At 43.4% G+C, this 22,180-nt stretch overlaps 1 protein-coding gene and 1 non-coding gene across 2 annotated transcripts; one reads left to right on the top strand and one right to left on the bottom strand.

Moving 5' to 3' along the window:
• Positions 1–378: 378 nt before the first annotated feature.
• LOC110137818 (zinc finger protein 211-like) lies at positions 379–11,288 on the top strand. The gene is made up of 4 exons (XM_020894468.2): positions 379–911; positions 1,325–1,363; positions 2,178–2,304; positions 6,473–11,288. The coding sequence occupies exons 2-4, from the start codon at positions 1,331–1,333 to the stop codon at positions 7,837–7,839; spliced, it is 1,527 nt and encodes a 508-aa protein (XP_020750127.2). The 5' UTR covers positions 379–911; positions 1,325–1,330; the 3' UTR covers positions 7,840–11,288.
• Positions 11,289–16,227: 4,939 nt separating this feature from the next.
• Positions 16,228–16,331, bottom strand: LOC139030068 (U6 spliceosomal RNA). Its single transcript, XR_011482387.1, has one exon. It is a non-coding gene; the product is annotated as a U6 spliceosomal RNA (small nuclear RNA).
• Positions 16,332–22,180: the final 5,849 nt, after the last annotated feature.

Genomic DNA, 22,180 nt, shown 5'->3' with positions numbered 1-22,180 from the left:
TGTTCACTACAAAAAAATTATGTGCCTGTGTAAAACAGTGTTATGTTTTTCAGCTAAAGTAATTTAATGTTTTATGGATCAGACGGTGTTTCTCAGAGTTCTGCACATTGACTAACAAGAAGGAGAGGCCCGGGTCCCATCGTGTCCATCTTCCTCAGAGATGTCCAATAAGCCTCCTCTATCTTGTCTACTATGGTCCAAGCGATTTTTTTTTTCCCTTTAAAGTCCCGGCCAAAACTCACTAAAGCTCACAAAATCACTTAAACTCCTCAGTCTGCGTGCATTTCAAGGACTCTCGCATCTACTAGTGTCTGTTCACTGGAGTCGACTACATGGACTCTAAATTATCTAAGCACTTAAAGAGGTCACTACTGATCTCATTAAGGCTTTCGAAATGCACTTCGGACTCCGCAGAAATTGGCCTTCGCCCCTTTAAAAGGAAGCGAAGCCTATCCCCGACCTAGAAAAACGGGGAGGTCTGTTCTCTGCAGCCCTGGAGATTGCGGGACGCCTTTCCAGGCATTCAAGCAAACACGCCCCTCCTGCCGGCCTATGTAGCAGCAGGAACTCCATTACCCAGAAAGCCAGGCGTTGAGAGGCAGCTAAGATTACCCAATGAACGCTCAGAATTTCAGCATTTCTGTGACATGTGAGGCGGGACTTCCGGTGTCTTCGCTGCGGTCTTTTCGGTTGTTATCTGGGTCCTAAGGCCGAGTGCGTAAAGTCAGGCTTGAAGTAACAGAGAAGGCGCTAGAAGAGGCTTTGTACCCAGTGACTGGAGGCGGTTCTAGAGTCCAGCACGTCGCCGCCTGCGGGGCGGCCTGGATACTCTGCTGCCGGGTCCGTCCGAGCCAGGATTTACCAGGCCCAGCGGCTCTGTAGCGGCGGTTGCCCTGAGCGACCTGCTTCAGGTAAACAATGTCCTTTGGGCCCGCACCGCCCTCGACCCACCGGACACTAAAGCTCCGAGTGTAGGAAGCCTCCTCACGTGCCCGCAGCCCCGGCCCCGGGATACAGGCGGTGAGGTGGCCTTGGGTGGGGCCCTGTGTCTGACAGACAGTGTGATGGCGCATGGGAGAGGGTGACAGGCTGAGGGACCCCCAGGTGCAGAGGCTTGAAGGTCGGACTGAGGCGGGAGGACCGGGAACCCTGGAGCCCATTTGATGTCTGCAGGGAACAGGACACACAGCTGCTGAAAGTCAGTACAGAGGTTAGATGCTCGGCCCCAGGTACTTGGTTCGGGTGCCGCCAGGTGTGCAGGGAAGGCCTGAGCCCCTGGAAAATTGCCAGGATCACACCCTCTAAGACCTACCTCTTCCCACAGGTGTCCATGGCTGCAGAGGTGCTTTTGGAACCTGATCGGGTAAGTGGACGTTACCCTCGTTGCTCGCAACCCTGTGTTAGTCGCTCAGTCGTGTCGAACCCTTTGCGATCCCGTGGACTGTAGCCTGCCAGGCTCCTCTGTCCATGGACTTCTCCAGGCAAGAATACCGGAGCGGGTTGCCATTCCCTTCTCCAGGGGATCTTCCCGACCCGGGGATCGAAACCAGATCTCCCGCATCAGAGGCAGATTCTTTACTGAGCCACCAGGGAAGCCCTCTAATTTTCTCCAAATTTGGGTTGTCATGGAACTTGTCACCTGGCATTTTCCCAGCCCTTGGGTATGGTATGGAGATCCTGGGAAATCCTAGCTCAGGGTCCTAAGTGCAGTCTAAGTGTTATATGAAAGGGTTCCCATTTCAGGCCACCAATGGAAAGAGATGTGGAAGCTTGTCACAAAAACACGAAGTGCTTGGAGGTGAGACTAAGCTGGTTCAGGGAATTGCAGGTCTCCTTCCTTTCTGGTGAGAATAAACTGGGTGTGGGGAGCAGCAGTCAGACCTGGAATGACTGCCTGTGAAGTCGGGCATCTATTCTGGAGGCAGTGGGAGGTGTGGATCAAATGAGGGAGGTGATTTCTTCTGGGTCTTTACAGGCTCCGCTGGTTGCAGAGTGGACAGCAGAGTGAACAGAGCGGTTAGTGGGAGAGGAGAAAGCAGACAGCTATGGCACCAAGGTCCAGAATCTTTTCTGAGCTCTTAGGAGGAAGATGGAGATGGAGTAGATGTGCGAGGATGTGGATTGTGGGTCTTCAGGAGTGAGGCAGTTGATGGTCTCTTCTGTCTGTATCCTGGCAGGGCAGTGTGACCTTTGAGGATGTGGCTGTGTACTTCTCCTGGGAGGAATGGGCTCTCCTTGATGAGGCTCAGAGATGCCTGTACCACGATGTGATGCTGGAGAACTTTGCACTTACATCCTCACTGGGTAAGCTCTTCCACCTGCCCCTGTGCCCTGGGCCAAGCTCTGTGCATCTCTTTTCTCCAGGGGCAGGTGTGTCCCTAGTTGCCTGGATTTCTGCTGTGTTTACAAGGGCTGGGCTGAGTGCTCGCCTCCTTCTCATCTGCTTCACCACAGCACCTACTGCCTCAAAGCCTCCTGGGTAAGGGTTTGGTATCACTGTTGTTTTGTCAGCCTAATGGACCCCCATGTCTTGCCCTCTGCCTCACTGGGTGACTCTCAGCACCATAGCACCCTAGTATAGCACCTTCCTTTCCTATAGCTCACATTTGTTTCTGACTGTGCTGGAAGTGTAGTCACTTACATAGTCACTGCTTACACAAATGTAAGTACTACTTACAGATCCTTTGGTTATGTTTTTTTACTTTATTTTTGTTGTCGCAAAATATACAAAACATTTGCAGCATCACAATCCTGCATCCATAGAACTTTTTCATCATCCAACAGAAACTCCATACCCATTAATCAGTAACTCCTACCATCCATTGACATCCACCATTCTATTTTCTGTATCTATGAATTTGACTGAGTGTCTCATGTAGGTAGAATCAGACAGTAGTTCTCCTTTGATGTTTGGCTTACTTAGCATAATATGTTAAAGGTTTATCTGTGTTGTAGCATGTGTCAGAATTTCCTTCCTTTTTATGACTAAATAATATTGTATGTACAGATTTTGTTTACTCAGTATTCCATCTGTGGACAGTTGGGTGCTTCTGCCTTTTGTTTCTTGTGAATCATGGTGTTATGACATGAGTGTGCAGATTTCTTTTACTGTCCTTGCTTCAACTCTTTTAGGTATATACCCACAACCAGTATTTCTGTATCTGTGATAGGTTTTTTTTTTAATTTTTTGAAAAATCACCATAGTGTTTTCCATAGCAGCTGCACAAAGGTACCAATTTCTCCTCTTCTTGCATATACTTCTTTTCTGTTTTTTTGAGTAATAACCATTATAATTAGTGTGAAGTGGTATCTCATTGTGTTTTGATTTGCATTTCTCTAACGACTAATGATGTTGAGCATCTTTTCATGTGCTTATTGTCTATTTATCTTCTTTGGAGAAATGTCTCTTCAGAAAATCTTTTGAGAATTTTTGAATCAAGTTGATTGATTTTTGTTGTTGAGTTTTAGGAATTCTCTCTATATTTTGAGTGTTAACCCTTCATTGGATATGTGATTTTCAAATATTTTCTCCCATTCTGTCATTTGTCTCGTTCTTATGTTCATGGCATCCTTTGATGTACCAAAATTTTTCATTTTGATGAAGTCCAGTTTGTTTTTCTTTTGTTGCTGTGCCTTTGATGTCATATCCAAGAAATCATTGCCAAATGCAGTTGTCTTGAAACTTTTCCATTATGTTTTAAGAGTTTTGTGGTTGTCGCTGTTAAGTTTAGATCTTTGATCCATTTTGAGTTAATTTATGTACCAGACAACTTCATTCTTATGCATGTGGATATTCAGTTTTCCTGGCATCATGTGTTGAAAAGTCTGTTTTTCCTTTTTGAATGGTATTGGCCTTCTTTTTGGAAACTGTTTGAACTTACATGAGCAAGCTTATTTTTGACCTCTTTATTCTTTCATTGATTTATATGTCTGCCTGGATTCCCGTATCATGCTGTTTTGATTACTGTAGCTTTACAGTGGTATTTGATATTTAGACATGTGACTCCTTCAACTCTGTTCTTTTTCAAGTTTGTTTTGGCTATTTCGTGTCTCTTGAGATTCCATATGAATTTTAGGATGAATTTTTCTATTACCACAGAAATTCTCACTGGATTTTTTAGAGGATTGCATTGAACATGTAGATGTTGTGGTTAGTTTGGTTTTTGGGGGGTTTTTTTGGATAGTTTTGACATCTTCAATATTACGTGTTCCAATCCATGAGCATAGAAGTTTTTCCATTTACTGTCTGTAATTCTTTTAGCTATGTTTTGTAATTTTTAATGAACAAATCTTACTTCCTTGGTTAAATTTGGTAATTTGTTCTTTTGACAAATACTTTTATCTGTGGAATTGTTTTCTTAGTTTCCTGTTGATTGTTAGTGTATAGAAATATAACTGGGTTTTTTTTCCATTTTATATTCTCTTTCTTTGATAACTTGATTTATTCTAACAGTTTTGTGGTGGAATTTTTAAGATTTCGTGAGATGTGGTGATTTCTTACTTCCTTCTTTTCTCTTTTGGATGACTTTTGTCTTTCTTGTCTAATTGGTCTGTCTAGAATTTCTAATAGTATGTTGAATAGTAGTGTTGGAAGCTGGCATTCTTTTCTTATTTGTGATCTTGGAAAAATAGTTTTCAGTCTTTTACTATTGAGTTTAATGTTTGCTGTGGGTTTTTAATTTTTTGCTTCCATTATGTTAAGCTAGTTTCCTTCTAGTCATAGTTTCATAGTTGAGTATTTTCATCATAAAATGGTGTTGAATTTTGTCAGGTGTGTTTTGTACATTGACTAAGGTGATAACATTTTTTTCCTTTCTGTTAAAGTGATATATTACATTGATCAAACTTTGTATGTTGAATCATCCTGGCATTCTAGATATAAATCCCAGTTGTTTGTGGCAAACATCTTTTTATTATGCTGCTGAATACAGTTTGCTAGTATTTTATTGATTAATTTTGCACTGATAATCATCAAATATATTCCCCTGTAGGTTTCTTTTAGTCTTTGTGTGTCTTTTTTTTAAATATCAGAGTAATAGTAAGAGCTCCAAATGACATAAATTAAAGCAATTTTGCATTACAAAGTGGTTACATCAGACTGATTCTACCACTGTAGTTGTTGTCCAGGTGGGAAAACACCTCGTTTTACTACTCTGCCATCTTCCTGCTTACTTACTCCTGCATCTTACTACTCTGCCATCTTTACTACTCTGACACTCTTTTGTTGTGTCCATAGGTACTATTTGTAATATTTGAAATATGTTTGCTGTGATCTGTTGTGTCCTGAGTTTTCTGGGCTAGTATTGGCTACTGACTTGTCCTGTCCTTTCCTTTGGAGTTGTATCATCCAGCTCTCATGCAGTAGCTCAACTGGGGCTAGAGAAAGAGTCTTTTTTTTTTTTTTCCATTTATTTTTATTAGTTGGAGGCTAATTACTTTACATCATTGCAGTGGTTTTTGTCATACATTGAAATGAATTAGCCATGGATTTACATGTATTCCCCATCCCTGTCCCCCCTCCCACCTCTCTCTCCGCCCTATCCCTCTGGGTCTTCCCAGTGCACCAAGTCTGAGCACTTGTCTCATGAATCCAACCTGGGCTGGTGATCTGTTTCATGAGAAAGAGTCTTTTGTGCTTCCCTGAAGGCATATGACTCCACTCTCCACAAGATGGGCCCAGAGGGGACCTGACACAAAGGAATAGCAGATGGGAGAGGACATGACTTCAGGGCTTGGTTGAAGTCATATCAAGAATCTCTCTTGTTTTACTTCTGTTTTGGTGCCATTGCCAGTGGCCAAGCTCATCTCCATCTTTCCTTCTCCATTCTTGACAATTTACTGACTTGTCATTTCTGTTAGTTGTTTTTATTCTGACTCCAGCTGAGAGCTACTGTTCACCTCTCTGGACTGCTTACCTTACTCATTCCTCACACTCTTCCCTCCTCAGCGCTTTCCCCCTTTGTAGTGTTCCTACAAAGGTATGCACCTATCTAATAATCCTTAAACACCTGTTAACCTCTGTTCCAGTCAGATTTTTCTGGACCTGAAATAGAGTTCTGCACAGCATCACATGTCATCAGCAGATATAATCCTACTAAAAGCTATTGACATGCCCTCCCTGGTGGTCCGGTGGTTAAGACTCTGTGCTTCCTCTGCAGGGGGCACTGATTCAATCCCTGCATCCCACATGCCAAGTGTCATGGCCAAAAAAACTAAGGCCATTGACAGAGAATGATCTGTAGCACGTGCCTTTCCCCCTGGGCCTTTCTTTGTGTCCTGTGCCTATTGAGGCCTACACTGTTCTTTGACCTCAGGGACTGAGTGGTGCACAGAAGTTGCTTTCTTAAGGTGACCCCAACTTCCTTTTCCTGAAAACAGTTTCATGGACTGATTCTTTGATGTATCAAGTTACATTTGTGATGCCTTCTCAGAAAGGTTAACGTGTACTTCACCATCACTTCTTTAATTTCAGGCTGTTGGCATGGAGTAGAAGAAAAGGGAGCACCTTCTGAAAAAAGCATTTCTGTAGAAGGAGTGTCACAGATCAAGACTCTCAAGGCAGATTCATCTCCCCAGAAGGACCAGCCCTTTGAGAAGTCTGGCCCGGTCTTGAGAGATAATTTTCACTTGCCTGAGCATCAGGAAGCACATCTTGGGCAGAAACCATACATGTGTGGGAATCGATTCTATATCTCTGCCAACCTTCAGCAATACCAGGGACAACACATTAGAGAGATACCCATCAGAACTTCTGTGGACACAGCCTTGATTATAAAGAGCTGTGAAACCCATGTGTCAGGGGAATCCTTTTTGTCTGAGGGAATAAGGAAAGACGACTTAGACAGCATGGGATTTTTCCATCAACTGGTCACTCACACTAATGAGAACCCAAACAACAATAATGAGTGTGAGGCTGTCTTTCATGGTAGGGAAAGGCATCGGAACTGGGGAGAAGGCAAAAAAATCCTCAACTGCACAGATACACTTGTTGAGGACCAACGAGTCCTCACTAGAGAAGGGCTTTATGAGTGCAGCAAATGTGGAAAAACCTCTACCCGAAGGTGGAATCTGATTCAGCATCAGAAAGTCCACACTGGAGAAAGGCCTTATGAATGCCATGAATGTGGAAAATCCTTTACCCGAAGCAACAGCCTGAAGACCCACAGGAAAATTCACACTGGAGAAAAACCTTATGTGTACAAAGAATGTGGAAAATCTTTTAGTCAAAGATCCAACTTTGTTCAACATCAGAAAGGTCTCTGTAGAGAGCGGCTTCATCAGTGTGGTGAATGCGGAAAATCCTTTAGCCGAAGCTCCACCCTCATTCATCACAGGAGACTTCATACTGGAGAAAGACCTTATGAGTGCAGTAAATGTGGGAAATCCTTTAAACAAAGCTCTAGCCTCAGTTCACATCAGAAAATCCACACAGGAGAAAGGCCTTATGAGTGTAGGGAATGTGGAAAATCCTTTAGCTGCAAATCTAACCTCATTATCCACCTGAGAGTTCACACTGGAGAGAGGCCTTATAAGTGTCAGGAATGTGCAAAATCCTTTAGCTGCAAATCTAACCTCATTAACCACCTGAGAGTTCACTCTGGAGAAAGGCCTTATGATTGTGCAGAATGTGGACAATCTTTTACTCAAAGATCCATCCTCATTCAACATCAGAGAATACATACTGGAGAGAGGCCTTATGAATGTCATGAATGTGGGAAATCTTTTAGCCGAAAATTTAGCCTCATTTACCACCGGAAAGGTCACACTGGAGAACGGCCTCATCAGAGAAAAGAAAGTGGGAAATCTTTAATTGCAAATCTAACCTCAATGAACACCTGAATATTCACACTGGAGAAAGATTTCATGAGTCTGGGGACAGTGGGAAATCCTTTAGCCGAAGTTCCAGCCTCATTCAGCATTAGAGAGTTCACAGTGAAAAATATCTTAAGAGTGCAGTGAATGTGGGCAATCTGTTAGCTGCTAATACGGCCTCATTCAATACTGGAGACTTCACACTGGTGAAAGGCCTTAGATGTGCCAGCAGATGCAGTTTAGTATAATTACACTGGAGGAAATAAGTTGTGAGGGAGCCATCTGCCTGAATTAAAACTCATATATCAGAAAATCTTGAGTAGGGGCATTCCCCTCAAGTTCCAGGTATGTGAGAATCTCTTAGGAGTTGTGTTACAGTTTCTTGCCTCCCAGGACCCTCACCAGCTTTATGTCACTGCCAGTTCTATGGCAGAATCCATTTCATCTCTATCACCTGGCAGGTCCACAGTGTGCAAAAATTTCCTCCTGACATGCTTAGGTAAGCTGACCTCTGTCCCATCCCCTTTGTGGATGGAAGTAATGAGTAGTCTTAGCTCTTATGGCATCCTCTTTCCCTTCTCATTTCCACAGTAGGGCATGAACCTCATTCAGGTTGGGCCCAGTAGACCCAATCTGAATTCTGTTGGTGACTTGACAGAAAGGCCTGCATTTTCAGGGACATGTTAGTTTCTAGTGATACTTCTCTTGGATTTTCTCAGCCTCTAAATCTGGAGGAACTGGAGGAACCAAGCTGGGAACTGCATGCCTCCTATTACTTTGCACTTTGCAATAATAAAGGCATTAATATTAAGCCCCCTTTGGTCTGGAGATTCTATTCACTGTGTGAGGTCATCTGAAGACAGCTAGGCTATACCAGCATTGAGGGTGGCACAGATTTCATGGGGGTCAGGTACATTGTTTGCCTCACATGTCAGTATGAATGAAGCATATAGCTGTCTTTCTGGTTTTGGCACATTGTTCTCCAAAGTCTCCTAGGAAAGACTGCAGAGCTTTGGGGTCCTGATTTGTGGACTGTGTATCAGGACTTTTTGTGGGCTCAGAAAACACCCTGGGAAGCCAGGAAGTTGTGACAACTTCTAGTACTTCTGGGAACATGAATTGTTATTCAGAGTGACTATCACATAATGCTTAGCAGTTAACCTATGAAAGAACCACATCCCTGATCCCCAGAGTTCACTGGATAGTGCCACTGTAAGACTACAGGGCTGGGGGGAGCCTTCTTGGTAAAGTACCTGGAGCAGAGGAGACTGCAGTGAAGTAGGTGGTGTGTGCCCCTTCTCCAGTTGTGTCAACAGATGCTCCAGTGACTGTGCAGTATCAGTGTGCACAGATGCCCAGAAATTCCCAACCTCCAGTCGTGTGTCTTTTGTGACTGAGGTCATTGTCAAAGAAAATAAGCTATTGGTTTTCTGGACTCCTATATCCTCTCTGGGGTGTTCAGCCAAAGCCCCTTGCCACAAAGGCAGAGAAACAGAGAGAGAAAGGAGAACACTTAGTCCACAGTGTGGCTCTGTGAGCAGCCAGCATTCCTGTTAACTCAGGTGGGAAGGGATCTATTACTCATCAGTATTTGCTACCACTAAGGCAAGGCTGCTCCTCCAAGGTCATCAGGAAAGAGAGGCAATATAGGATTGCCAAGCCTGATTTTCTGAAAAGAGTGGGATATATATGTTTTGCTTTTGAACCATTTTATAAATTTTTATTCTAGTCATCATGCAGTATTTTGTGTCTATTTGAAGTATGCAATTTAAAATTTACATGTAAACCAAGAAAACCTCATCATAATCACAATAATGTAAGTTTCAGCCATCATTGATTTACCTTCCAATAGATTATTTTGTGTGTTCTAGATTTATATCTGATTTTATTCTTAAAATGTTTAATTTTTTAAATTTTATTCATGGTTCATAATTATTTTGAGATTCTTCAATTATTTATATAAAAATAGTTAATTCTTTTTATTGCTGAACTAGGTATCTTTTCTATACTTATTCCATTTATTTATTCATTCATCTGGTTAAGAGAATTTGGGTTACTTCCAGTTTTGGCTATTCTAAGTAAAGTTGATAGAACAGTTTTATGTACTTTTGTATATATGTATTTTCACTTGTCTTGTGTTAATAACTCAAAGTATAATATCTGAGTCAGAATAGGTGAATGTTTAACTTACAAAATGGCTAAATGGTGACCTTAAATCATTGTTTGCTTTTATATACCCACCAGGTTTATGTAAAATGCCTTCACATTTTTGCTGGTACTTGATATGGTCAGTCTTTTGAATTTACCCTTTCAGTAAGGAAACACTAATTTTAGTTACATCTTAAGGATTCATTGTGTTGAACATTTTTTTTTAATGTGTTTATTTGCCATCTGTATATCTTCTTGGTGAAATATCTGTATATATCTATACTTGTTTTATTTTTTTTTCTCATTTTACTTTTAATATTGTGATTATTTACCTTTTTATTAACAAGTAATCAGCTCATTTTTGTTCCTTAATTTTTATGTATTCTGTACAATGTAATTACCACATTCACCATATACTTATATAAGTTTAATCTGCATTGTTTATATATTCTTAAGCCTAAGATTTCAAAAACATATTAAGTCTTGGTTTGTAGTGTTTTCCAATTTCCCGTGTGTAAATACTCTCACTTTGGCCAATTTCAAACTGCCAACATGGTTTCACCGAACATGGAGTTGGGAAGAGTTGCTAGAAATCCATCATGCTAACTCCAGGAACTACAGTAATCTGTAGGACTCAGATTAAAACAGTAAAATTATTAGGAGGTGACAAGTTTTGAATAGTTGTTTTCATGAAAGTATAATTGACTGAACATTACATACTGCATGTGTTTCAGATGTACATTTTGATGTTTTGATACACACTTAAAACACCCCTGAAACCAAAATATTCATTGGAAACAAAAGACCATCTACTGATATATTAATGACACTTATTCAGTTAATATTAGTGACACTCAGTTAAATTATTCAGTTTACTATCTCAGTTATTCAAGAAGAAAAAAGCAGAGCATGCAGGATATTTCAAGTACAGGCAATTGTTGAGGGAAAAAAAACAAAAAACAAAACTTTGAAATTGTAAAGTAATTAGCCTCCAACTAATAAAGATAAATGGGAAAAAAAAAGACATTTACAAAATAAAAAAAAAACTTTGAAATTGTTTTTCACACAAGGGATCAGAAAGAATGCTTATTAGGAATTCCCTGGCAGTCTAGTGGTTAGAGCTCCACACCTCCATTGCAGGGGACACAGGTTCCATCTTTGGTTGGGGAATTAAGATCCTGAATGCTGTGCAGTGCAGGCAAAAAAGGAAAATGCATATTAAAAGTTGAGATGCAAAACAAAAAAGAAGTTGAGATGCAATTTTCTAGCATTTTATTTTGGAGTCAAAACCATACTGTTAAAAAATAAAAAAATTAAAAAAACACCCATACTGTTTCCAGTATGAATCCTTTGATAATTTGTGTCTGTGTTCTTGTGAGGGAAAAGCCCTGAGTAATCCACCATAATTCAGAATAAAATTGGGGTTCTATAAAGTGATTGGGGAATTTCAGTACATTTAGAAGCAATCAGAGGGAGCATGAAAGTGAAAGTGAAGCCGCTCAGTCGTGTCCGACTCTTTGTGACCCCACGGACTGTAGCCTACCAGGCTCCTCTGTCCATAGGATTTTCCAGGCAAGAATACTGGAGTGGGTTGCCATTTCCTTCTCCAGGGGATCTTCCGAACCCAGGGATTGAACCCGGGTCTCCTGCATTATAGGCAAATGGTTTTACCGTCTGAGCCACCAAGAGGGAGCGTAGTTATAATTTAAAGTGTTTTTTAGCTCTAGACATTCTCAATACTATCACCCATACTTAACAGAGGAGCAAATTTTAGGCCTTAATTTCTGAAGTTATCCAGTGCATATAGACTAGGATTTATTGAAGACTGTATCTCTCTCTTTCTCACATATCAATTGTCTATATTTGGTAAATACTGTAATCACAAATATAATTAGTGCTAATGTTTTGGGAAAAAAATAGTTGCCTATTTCAGGGCTGGGTCTTGAAGGGCATGTCTCACAAGCTACAACCATGCAGCTGTATGCAGGCATCTGTGTGTGCTAAGTCACTTCAGTTGTGTCCCATTCTTTGTGACCCTGTGGGCTGTAGCTCACCAGGTTCCTATGTCCATGGAATTCTCCATGCAAGTGGGCAGCTGCCGTGCTTTTCTCCATGGGGTCTTCCCAATCTGGATTGAGCCTGCGACTCTTCTGTCTCCTGCATTGGCAGGCAAGTTCTTTACCACCTTCTGGCAGGGGCTAAAATAGCATGATGGAAATAAATCCGACAGCCAGGAGGTCAGATCCAGAGAGGGAAAACAGATGCCACTGTAAGTGAATCCAAATGTCACTGAAAGGATTCACAACAATAATTGATTCATTTCATACTTATACAGATGGGAAGGAAAATATTTGTGTTAGATTTATCCTCATCTGTGTTTATATGATCTTTTCCAAATAATTTTAAGCACAAAATAGCAAAAGGAATTAGTAGACAAAAGTAACACAATTTGGTCAATTACATGAGAAAAGACCAGAAATCATCTGGAAGACATAACAAAAAATTATCTTTTATATAAAAATGAGGTTCATTAGCATAAAGTGAGAAGTAACCAATTTTGTTTACATCTGAGACACCACCATAGATGTTAAATATCCTGGGAGGGTTGGCATCTTATGGTGGATTACAATACATTGATCCCGTCCATTGAGGCCCCTATACCTCATGTAACTCAAATGAACATGCCATTCAGTCTTTATAGGTCAATACTTTACTGTTATATGTATTGTTTAGTCACTCAGTCATGTCCAACTCTTTGGCAACCCCGTAAATGTAGCCTGCCAGGCTCCTCTGTCCATGGGATTTCCCAGGCAAAAATACTGGAGTGGGTTGCCATTTCCTTTTCCAGAGGATCTTCCCAACCCAGGGATCAAATCTCTGTCTCCTGCTTTGCAGGTGGGTTCTATATGAATTGTAAATAATCACATGAAAATAGCGCCATTATTGTTTAAGGAAATATGAGTGAAAACCACAGTGAGGCCCCTCTGCACACTCATTTTCATGGGTAGCATTCAAAGACTGACAATATCCTGGTGTTGAAGATATGATACGAAGAAAAGCAGAACTCTCATACATTGCTGGTAGGAATGCATAGTAAAAAACTTGGAAACACTAGCGGTTGATAAAGTTAATCCTTATTCCTCACTGTATTTATTCCTCACTATATTTATTCCTCACTATATTCCTCACTATATACTTATTCCTCACTATAATTGAAATGGAAACCCTGTGTCCACAGAAATACTTGTATATATTCGTGCATTTGGGCTTCCCTGGTGGCTCAGTGATAAAGAATCCATCTGCCTGGAGAATCCCAGGGACAGAGGAGCCTGGCAGGCTACAGTCCATGGGGTCGCAAAAGAGGCAGATGTAAGTTAGTGACTAAATAGCAATTCTTATATTTCCAGGAACTTTATTCTTCAAAGCCTACAACTCTAGGTAGCAAAAACAAACATCCATCTACAGATGGATGGTTAAGAAAGTGTTATATTTATCAGTGGAGACTCCCCATCAATATGAAGAAATGAACTACTGACACAAGGGGGAAAAAAACATCAGTTTCAAAGTGTTATAGTAAGTATGGATGTGTGCGTCATGTGTATCCACAACTGCCATAGACTAAAAGCCTACTGAGATTGGATGTTCACATCTAACAGGAAAATGAAGGCCTGGGATCTGGCCCTCAGCTGCCCAGTTCTGAGGGGCCACCCCAGGTGACATAATTGAAGATTTGCTCCTCACCTGGAGACAGGCTGGGATGTAGGACCTGAAACCATTTGCTGCAGTGCTTGCACGTGGACAAACATCTCCTTGAATGGCAGATACAAAGAAGCTTTAAGGGACCAAAAATAACTCCATGCATGGGCAGTTGGGGCAAATTATAAACAATAAAATACGAAAAGGCCCAAAGCCAACTGCCACCTTTGAGGTACCTGCGTGCTAGGAGCAAAAGCTAAATTACAAAAAGTACTACACATGATCCCTGCATACAGTACCTCCACAGAGGGGTGGTCAGACCCCCTGATCTGCCCCTGCCCTCGCTGCATTTGAGGGACCTGCTTGCCCCTCCTCCAGAAGCCAGCAAGGGCATCTGCTCCTTGGGCTTGCTCTGTTGTTCTATGGCACAAATTCTGAATTTCTCATCTGGCTTTTTATTGATTTCTATTAGGAAAATCCAACAAGCTGAGTTGGTAACAATCTCTGAGCTAGACTAAATGGCTGCAGACTAAGGGCCACTGGGAGATGGAAGAAGGCTTCGCAGGTGGCTCGATGGTAAAGAACCCGCCTGCCAATGCAGGAGACGCGGCTTCAATCCCTAAGTCAGAAAGATCCCTTGGAGGAGGAAATGGCAACCTGGGAAACCCCAAGGACAGAGGAGCCGGCAGGCTGCAGTCCATGGGGTTGCAAAGAGTCAGACACAACTGAGCATTCACGCATTGGGAGATCTGAGAAACACTGCCGCACCCTCAAGTTCAATGAGCTGTACCATTTGCTGATTAGGAGTCTTTGCCGTTTGTGTGTGTGTGTGTGAGAGAGAGAGAGAGAGATTTTAGTGTGTGTGTGTGTGTGTGTGTGTGTGTGTGTTTGTGAAAGAGAGATTTTAGTTCCCTGACCAGGAATTCAACCCATTCCCTCAGCAGTGAGAGCTCAGAGTCCCAACCACTGGACCTCCAGAGACTTCCCAGGACTCTTGCTCTCTTGCCTTCTGGCCTCTTTCCCATTCCTACCAGCCTTTGTACACATGCCCTCACGTAACAACCTCATGGTACCACTGGCCGGGTCACCTGTGCCTCTATCTTCTTGGCCCCTGACTCTCCCACAGGTATCAGCCTGCCTCATCCCTGAACTTCGGCCACCTCCTCCCATATGCTTGAGAGTCCAGCAACTTCAGGATCATGTCCAACCTGACTTAGACTGCCGAACCCCGCCCTCACCCACACAGTCCCCTGCCTGATCATCATGTATTTTCCACTCTCTTGGGGAGGGATCCAGATCTTGGTGCACTATTTCCATTTTCTTTAAGTATCCCACAACTAGTATTTATTTACATATTTATTTTTGTCTGTGCTGTGTCTTTCTTGCTGTGCACAGCCTTTCTCTGCTTGTGGAGAGCGAGGCATTTCCAGTTGCGGTGCGCGAGCTTATTGCAGTGCTTTCTCTTGTGGAGCACAGGCTCTAGGGTGAGCAGGCTTCAGTAGCTGCAGCACTCTAGAGGGCTCATAGGGCGGGTTCAGTACCACAACTAGTTAATAGTAATAGGTGTTAGCCACTGTTTTGGAGGCATAAAGCAGAGAAAAGCCCTTCCCCCAGGTGGATCACAAGCTTTGTTCTTTTATGCTTTCTATTTCATTCTCCTACCCTTGGCCTTTTAGGTGTCATCTTCAGTCTGATCACAGAACTCACTGATTCATTCTTTAAATACCCCTAAAAATAAATAAATAAATACCCCTGTCCAATGTGGGCTTCCCAGGTGGTGCAGCAGTTAAGAATCCACCAGCCAATGTAGGAGACACAGGAGATGTGGGTTTGATCCCTGGTTTAGGGAAGATCCCCTGGAGGATGAAATGGCAACCCACTCCACTATTCTCGCCTGGGAAATCTCATGGACAAAGGAGCCTGGTGGGCTTCAGTCCATGGGGTTGTACACAACTGAGCGACTGAGGACACACACATGCATCCTCCTCTGTATTCTATCCTGTCCTTTATCAATGCTGTCTATAACCAACATTTTTCTTGCTCCTATGGCTTTTTTGTCCTCACCTCCTGGCTTACTTTTCCCCCTTAATTTCATTTCTTTATACTTTTCTTCCAGTTCTTCATTCCGTATAGCATATGTTACTTACTATGACTTGTGAGGCTGCCATTCTTCTTCCATGTCTAGTTATTTCCCCCTGGATGTATGAGTTGCTCTGTGTGTGTGTGTAGGAAAGACCAAGTTCAGGCCAGAAGCCTTGGAGGACACACATATGTAAAATGACTAGGAAGGGCAGGGCAGGGAGTCCAGCTTTCACCACAATAGGCCAGCAGATTCATCTGTTTTAACCTTAACTTGGCCAGGTAGAGGCACCTTCTGAGCTGTGATCCCCAAAGTCTGTGGGATGAGAGGGCCTGGCCTGACAAACCAGGACTGCTCATCAGCCTGACCTCTCCTCAGTCTATACAGGAAGTCGTTGAATGTCCTAAAGCCAGGTAACTGAAACCGCTTGTGTGTGTGTGTGCGTGTGTGTGTGTGTGTGAATTAGCAAAGGGTTTCAGTGAGGAAGGGCACAACATATGGAATGCTTCCCGAATTTGCATGTCATCCTTGCGCAGGGGCCATGCTAACCTCTGTGTTGTTGCAATTTTATTAAATGTGCTGCTGAAATGAGCACGAAGCCACTTTTCTTTCCTTTTAAATGTTTTTTTATTTATTTGGCTGCCTCGAGTCTCAGTGTGGCACACAGCCTTGAGCTCGCAGGCTTCAGTAGTTGCAGCCCGTGGACTTAGCTGCTCCAGGGCATGTGGGATCTTGCTACCCCAGTCAGGGGCGGAGCCTGTGTCCCTTGCACTGGCATGTGGATTCTTAACCCCTGGGCCAGCAGGAAGTTCCCCAGAAACTGCTCTGTTTAACTCCTCCTCCCCGCAGCTTAGGACTCTGATCAAGACAAGTCTGAGGTGACCTCAGTTCCCAACAGGACTCTGCTAGTTGCTGTCAGCTGTATTTCTCCCTGCAGTTTTGAGATGTGATCAGCAGCCCTCCCAAGAAGACCGTCTCTTCCGCACCCGAAACTATCTTGAGGGTCCCATTCCATAAACCAAGTCCATAAGTCTGATTCTGCCTTTCCTGGAGCAGCCACAGTAGGTCAGGCCACACTCTCTCACACCTGGAATATTCATTTCAAACTGACATATCATTAATGAGACCTCCAAATCCCAAATGCTCTGTAACTCACTGGAGATAACAGCCAAACAAAATAGAAACAAAATTCCTACCAATGGGGACTGCCAGGCAATAAACAAGGCGTGTAGGGAGAATATAGAGTTTGATGGAGATCAGTGCTCTGGAGAAAAAGCTGAGGGGGTAAATAGAGACAGACTGGGGCGGGGGTGGGGAGGTGCTAGAAAATGGGTCCAGGGCAATTCTCACTGAGAAGCAGATGTTTGAAAAAAGACGTGGAGAGAATTCGAGGAGAACTCCAGGGTTCTTTTCCCAGAAACAGAGGGAAAGGGGACAAAAGCCTAAGATGGAGGTGAAGCCTTGGGGTTCTGGGAACAGCAGCGTCAACGAGGGTGGCACGGAGGAACCAAACGGGGCAAGAAGTGGGGCCGAGATGCCCAGGACCCCAGAGCTGGGTCAGCAGCGCCTCCGGCCACCGTCAGCACGCCCATTTCTACACTGGTATCACCACACTCTCCTGCCTGGGGCGAGGCAAGCCCAGAAACAGCGTGTAAATGCTAAGGGTGAGTTGACTGGTATTTTAGGTCCATTGAATCTGATGACATAAACGAGCTTGCATTTTGTATGGCTTTGTTTTCGTGTTAATTTCACATTGCTGATAATTCGTTTTTATGGAATTATATGAAACTGCGAGGCTAAGGGAAGTGGAGAAGTCCTTTACAAGAGGCGGCCTGAGCCACTGGGAGCTTCCACAGACAAGGGGCCTGTCCGGACTTGTTAACAACAACAGATCCGGGCTTAATCCCTGGCAGTCCAGAGGTTAAGACTCTGAGCAGGGGGTCGGGATTGATCCCTGGCTGGGGAACTAAGATCCTGCATGTCACGCGGTGTGGAACAACAAAAGTGTCCCTCTGATGACTGCTTCAGGAATAGAAAGACTCGTGAGGGGAGTCCCTGGAGGTCCAGGGGTTAGGACTCCAGCTTTCCCTGCTATGACCCTGGGTTCAATCCCCGGTTGGGAAACTAACATCCCACAAGCTACATAGCAGCACCCCCCACTCCCTGACAACAAAAAAGACTGATGGGAGGGGTCAGTCAGAAGTGACCTCATTAATCTGAGGGAGGGGCAATGGGGCTGCAGGAGTAACAGATTCTGGATGTAACTTGAAAGCAGACAATATAGGGACTACTCCAAAAGTCCCTTCTCTCAGAAAGCTCTCCGTCTGCTTCCCTAACTCTCCTCTCATCTTCCAGGGGGTCACTCACTCCACTAGTCAGGAAGTGCTGGGTTTTCCTGAAATCCCTTCCTCCAGCCTTCCCCCAGTGAGTACACAACACACCCCCACCAGATTTTCAGACATGGTGCCAGTCACTATTTAAACACCTTCCCCCTCCTCCCTCCCCACAAGTCCATCAAACATCGTGCACTTTCTTTACCTAAAATAAGCACTGCTCTTTCCCTTCCCACTAAATGATCTTGGTTTCCAGCCCTGTGATTCTTTTGTTGGACGAGGAACACTTTCTTTGGGATCCTAGGGGCACCCTCTGACTCAGCAGCACAGGAGGAGAGACTTTTTCTTTGTCCCTGTTTTTGTTTTGGCCCAGCCTCACAGCTTGCTGTATCTTAGTTCTCGTGGCCCTCACCAGTGAAAGTGCCAAGTCCTAACTATTGAACCCCCGGGGAATTCCCAGAAGGAGGGAATATTAGCCTTACTCTCTGCTTCACTTGGAATCTACAAATCTTGGAAAGTTGGAAAGTGTTTTAAGTTTGTATAAGACTCATTTGTGACAAAACTTGGGGACTTCCCAGGTGGCTCAATGGTAAAGAATTTGCCTTCCAATGCATGAGACCAGAGTTTGATTCCTGGGTTGGGAAGATTCCCCTGGAGAAGGAAATGGCAACCCACTCTAGTATTCTTGCCCAAGAAATCCCATAGCAGAAGAGCCTGGTGGGGTACAGTCCATGGGGTCACAAAAGAGTCAGACACGACTTGGAGACTAAACAAAAACGATGACAGAACTTGACCAGAACACACCTGAGATTATACTTTCTATCCCCACTTCAGTGCAAGTGTGGTTACATTTCACTGCAGAAATAGAAGTGTTTGACTGTGGCCTATTGCCCCAGGCCCAGGGCAGGTATGTAATACTACTGGAAAGCCTGAGAGCTGCCGCTAACGAAGCTTCCAGTGGAGATCCCATCAACAGGCACACTTTATCCAATCAGGCCTTTAAATGCTTTACTGTCCTTGATCCTATAAAAGGGAGGAGCCTCGGGCGGACACATCAGATGAACTCAGTTGAGAAGGGGAGTCAAACGGGGAAGAGTCCTCAGCCTTCATCTCAGGGTCACCCAGCGTGGAGTCCAGTCTTCTGGGGGAGGTGAGTTTCCTGAACAAAAGGAAAATTTGCCATTTCGTGTGTGTGTGTGTGTGAGTGTGCACTCCTGTGTTTGTACACATAGCTCTGGGGAGAAAATTCCTAGATACAAAGACATGGATGCCTCACGGGCATGGGGGATGGTCTGTCAGAACCACTGATCAGGCTGTGCAAAATCTGGCCCAACTGAAGCCAGCTTCTCCTAGGAAAGTCTGTGTCTGGCATGGTTTTTAATTTTTTTCAGTCACTAAATCATGTCCAACTCTTTGCGACCCCATGTCTCTAGCCTGCCAGGTTCCTCTGTCCATGGGGTTCTCCAGGCAAGAATACTAGAATGGGTTGCCATTTCCTTCTCCAGGGGATCTTTATGACTCAGATCAAACCCACGTCTCTTGTATTGGCAGGCAAATTCTCTACTGCTGAACCCCCAGGGAAGCCCCCTGGAGGTCCGGATGGAAGTGGAGGTTCATGGCCAATTGAGGTGACGGTGGGGCTGAAAGTGAAAGGGTGTGTATCAGTTACTTAGTGGACTTTTACTCTGTGCTTACCATGTGCCAGTGAATACTCCATGTGCTTCAAATGTAGTAATTATTTTGGTTCTTGTGGCAATTCTGAACTGGGTGTCCTTAGAGATCAGAGCCCCCATGACAAGGATGGAGGCCTGATGGCATCATGTATGGGATCACACAGCTTGGAAATTCCAGGCTCCTGATTAAGAACACTGGCAATATGGGGTGGGGGAAGGGTAGTTGTTTTGTTTTCTCTTGAGATATAATAGCCATATATATTGTATTAGTTTCAGACGTACTACATATGACATGATATTTGCATGCATTGGGAAATAAATCACCACAATAAGTCTAGTTAGCATACATCAGCATACATCATTACATTTCTTTTTCTTGTGATGAAAATACAACAATTTTGTATTCCAAAAGTTGTCTAAATATGACAATTTCGAATTCCAAGTCTTAGCCATAATGCTGCTCCCCAGCCTTGCTTGTGTGAAATTGAGTGCATGGCTGCAAATGTGACCATGTGGTCTGTGTATGCCTGGAGAAGTCCACAAAGAGAACACATCGGACTTCTCTGGCCATCCAGTGGTAAAGACTCAGAGTTTCCAATGCATGGAGTGTGGGTTTGATCCCTGGTTGGGGAACTAAGATCCCACATGCCACATGGCCAAAGAAAAGAGAACTCATATGGAGTCCCAGGGGTATTACACCAGGAAAAAAAAAACACAACAATAGACACCAATGAACATGGATGTAGGTAACTAGCCACCACACCTAAGATGGGGTGGGAGGGGTGAGGACAAGCAGAGGCAAAGCCTGGTGGAATCAGGAAGGACTTGGTGCTTTTCACTGAGAGCAAGAGGGGGCCATAGAGGAAATTTTAAGTGGAGCAGTGGAGTCTGACCTAAGAAGATTAGCATTTTAATGAGGTTGACTGAATAGGTGTGATAAGTGGATCCTTGTTGTTCCTGTTTAGACACACTGAGTCCTGTCCAACTCTTTTGAGACCTGGTGGTCTGTAGCCCGCCACGTTCCTCTGTCCATGGAGTTCTCTGAGCAAGAAGGTTGGAGTGGGTTACCATTTTCTTCTCCAGATCTTCCCGACTCAGGGATCAAACCCAAATCTCTTCTGTCTCTGCACTGGCAATTATCACTGAGCCAGAAGCCCTGATTAGGGGAGGGCAAAGATGTGTTCAGTGTTCTCCTATAGGGTTTTTCCTAGAATCATCTTTGCCTCATTCACTGATGAGATCAGGGCGGCTAATCTGATCAGATCACCAGGTGAGGTTCACACAAAGCATGATATCAGTTAACAGAAATTAATTAGGTATTTGGAAGCCCACATATCAATCCCAACAAACACCCCCACTTTCTAATCTTGTGGCATGAATTTACTTAAAGAAAAAAAAATCCAGAGACTTCCCTGGCAGTCCAGTGGTTAAGATTCTGTGCTTTCACTGCTGAAGGCATAGGTTCAAGTCCAAGACCCATGGCTGAACCAAAAAAGTAAATAATCTTTGAAATGTTAATCATATAGAAAAATAAAAGAAAACACAATTAGAACAATAATATAGTAAGAGGATTAAATCTTTTGTTTGACATTCCAAGGGATGTGCCTATGGTTGTTTAGTCACTCAGTCTTGTCTGACTCTTTGCAACCCCATGGACTATAGCTCACCAGGCTCCTCTCTCCATGAAGTTTCCCAGGCAAGGATATTGGAGTGGGTTGCCATGCCCTTCTCCAGAGGATCTTCTTGACCCTGGGATCAAATTTGAGTCTCCAGCTGGGCAGGCAGTTTCTTTACCTCTGAACCACCAGGGAAGCCTGTGCCTATGGTTGCCCAGATCATATGCTTTACAGTTACAAATCAGTATTGAGCAATGCAAGCTTCACCTCTGAATCCTACACTCCAGTGGAAAAGGACAGGCATTAGAGACAGATCAATATAAAATTATTACTTTGATAATATCAGTGAAGCAAAGACAAATGTTTTTCATAAGGAAGGTAAGTGTTGATAGAAAAAGAGAGAAGAGGTGAAATTAAAGGGAAAATTTTTAAAGGAATGTATCATCAAGCTGACACAGGGTATAGCTGGGCTGGGCCTGCAGACTTGTGTCTGCTGTAGGAGTTTCCAACCCAAGATGATCATGTGTATGGATTCCAGCCTGCCCATTTCATTCACTTTATTGTCCTTTTTTTGTAATAGTTTGTTTTCTTATAATAACTGAAGGGATATCTCTGTATTGATACTAGATCATTGCCTTCATTCAGTTCAGTCAATTCCAATTATGATTTAAGACTCATTTATTATTTTAAAATAATTATTTTGCTTTCTTTATTTGACCACACTGGGTCTGAGTTGTGGCATGCAGGAGGATCTTGTTCCCTGACCAGGGATGGAACCCCGACACCCTGCATTGAGAGTGTTGAGCCTTAGTCACTGGACCA

This window comes from Odocoileus virginianus, chromosome 20 (genome assembly GCF_023699985.2).
Source record: "Odocoileus virginianus isolate 20LAN1187 ecotype Illinois chromosome 20, Ovbor_1.2, whole genome shotgun sequence".
In the NCBI taxonomy this organism is placed as follows: domain Eukaryota; kingdom Metazoa; phylum Chordata; class Mammalia; order Artiodactyla; family Cervidae; genus Odocoileus; species Odocoileus virginianus.
This window is presented reverse-complemented; position numbering and strand designations above follow the sequence as displayed.

Coding starts and splice junctions, on each gene's coding strand:
- LOC110137818 (XM_020894468.2), top strand. CDS start 1,331: ATGGCTGCAGAGGTGCTTTTGGAACCTGATCGG. Junction 1,364..2,177: donor TGCTTTTGGAACCTGATCGG/GTAAGTGGACGT, acceptor GTATCCTGGCAG/GGCAGTGTGACCTTTGAGGA. Junction 2,305..6,472: donor TGCACTTACATCCTCACTGG/GTAAGCTCTTCC, acceptor CTTTAATTTCAG/GCTGTTGGCATGGAGTAGAA.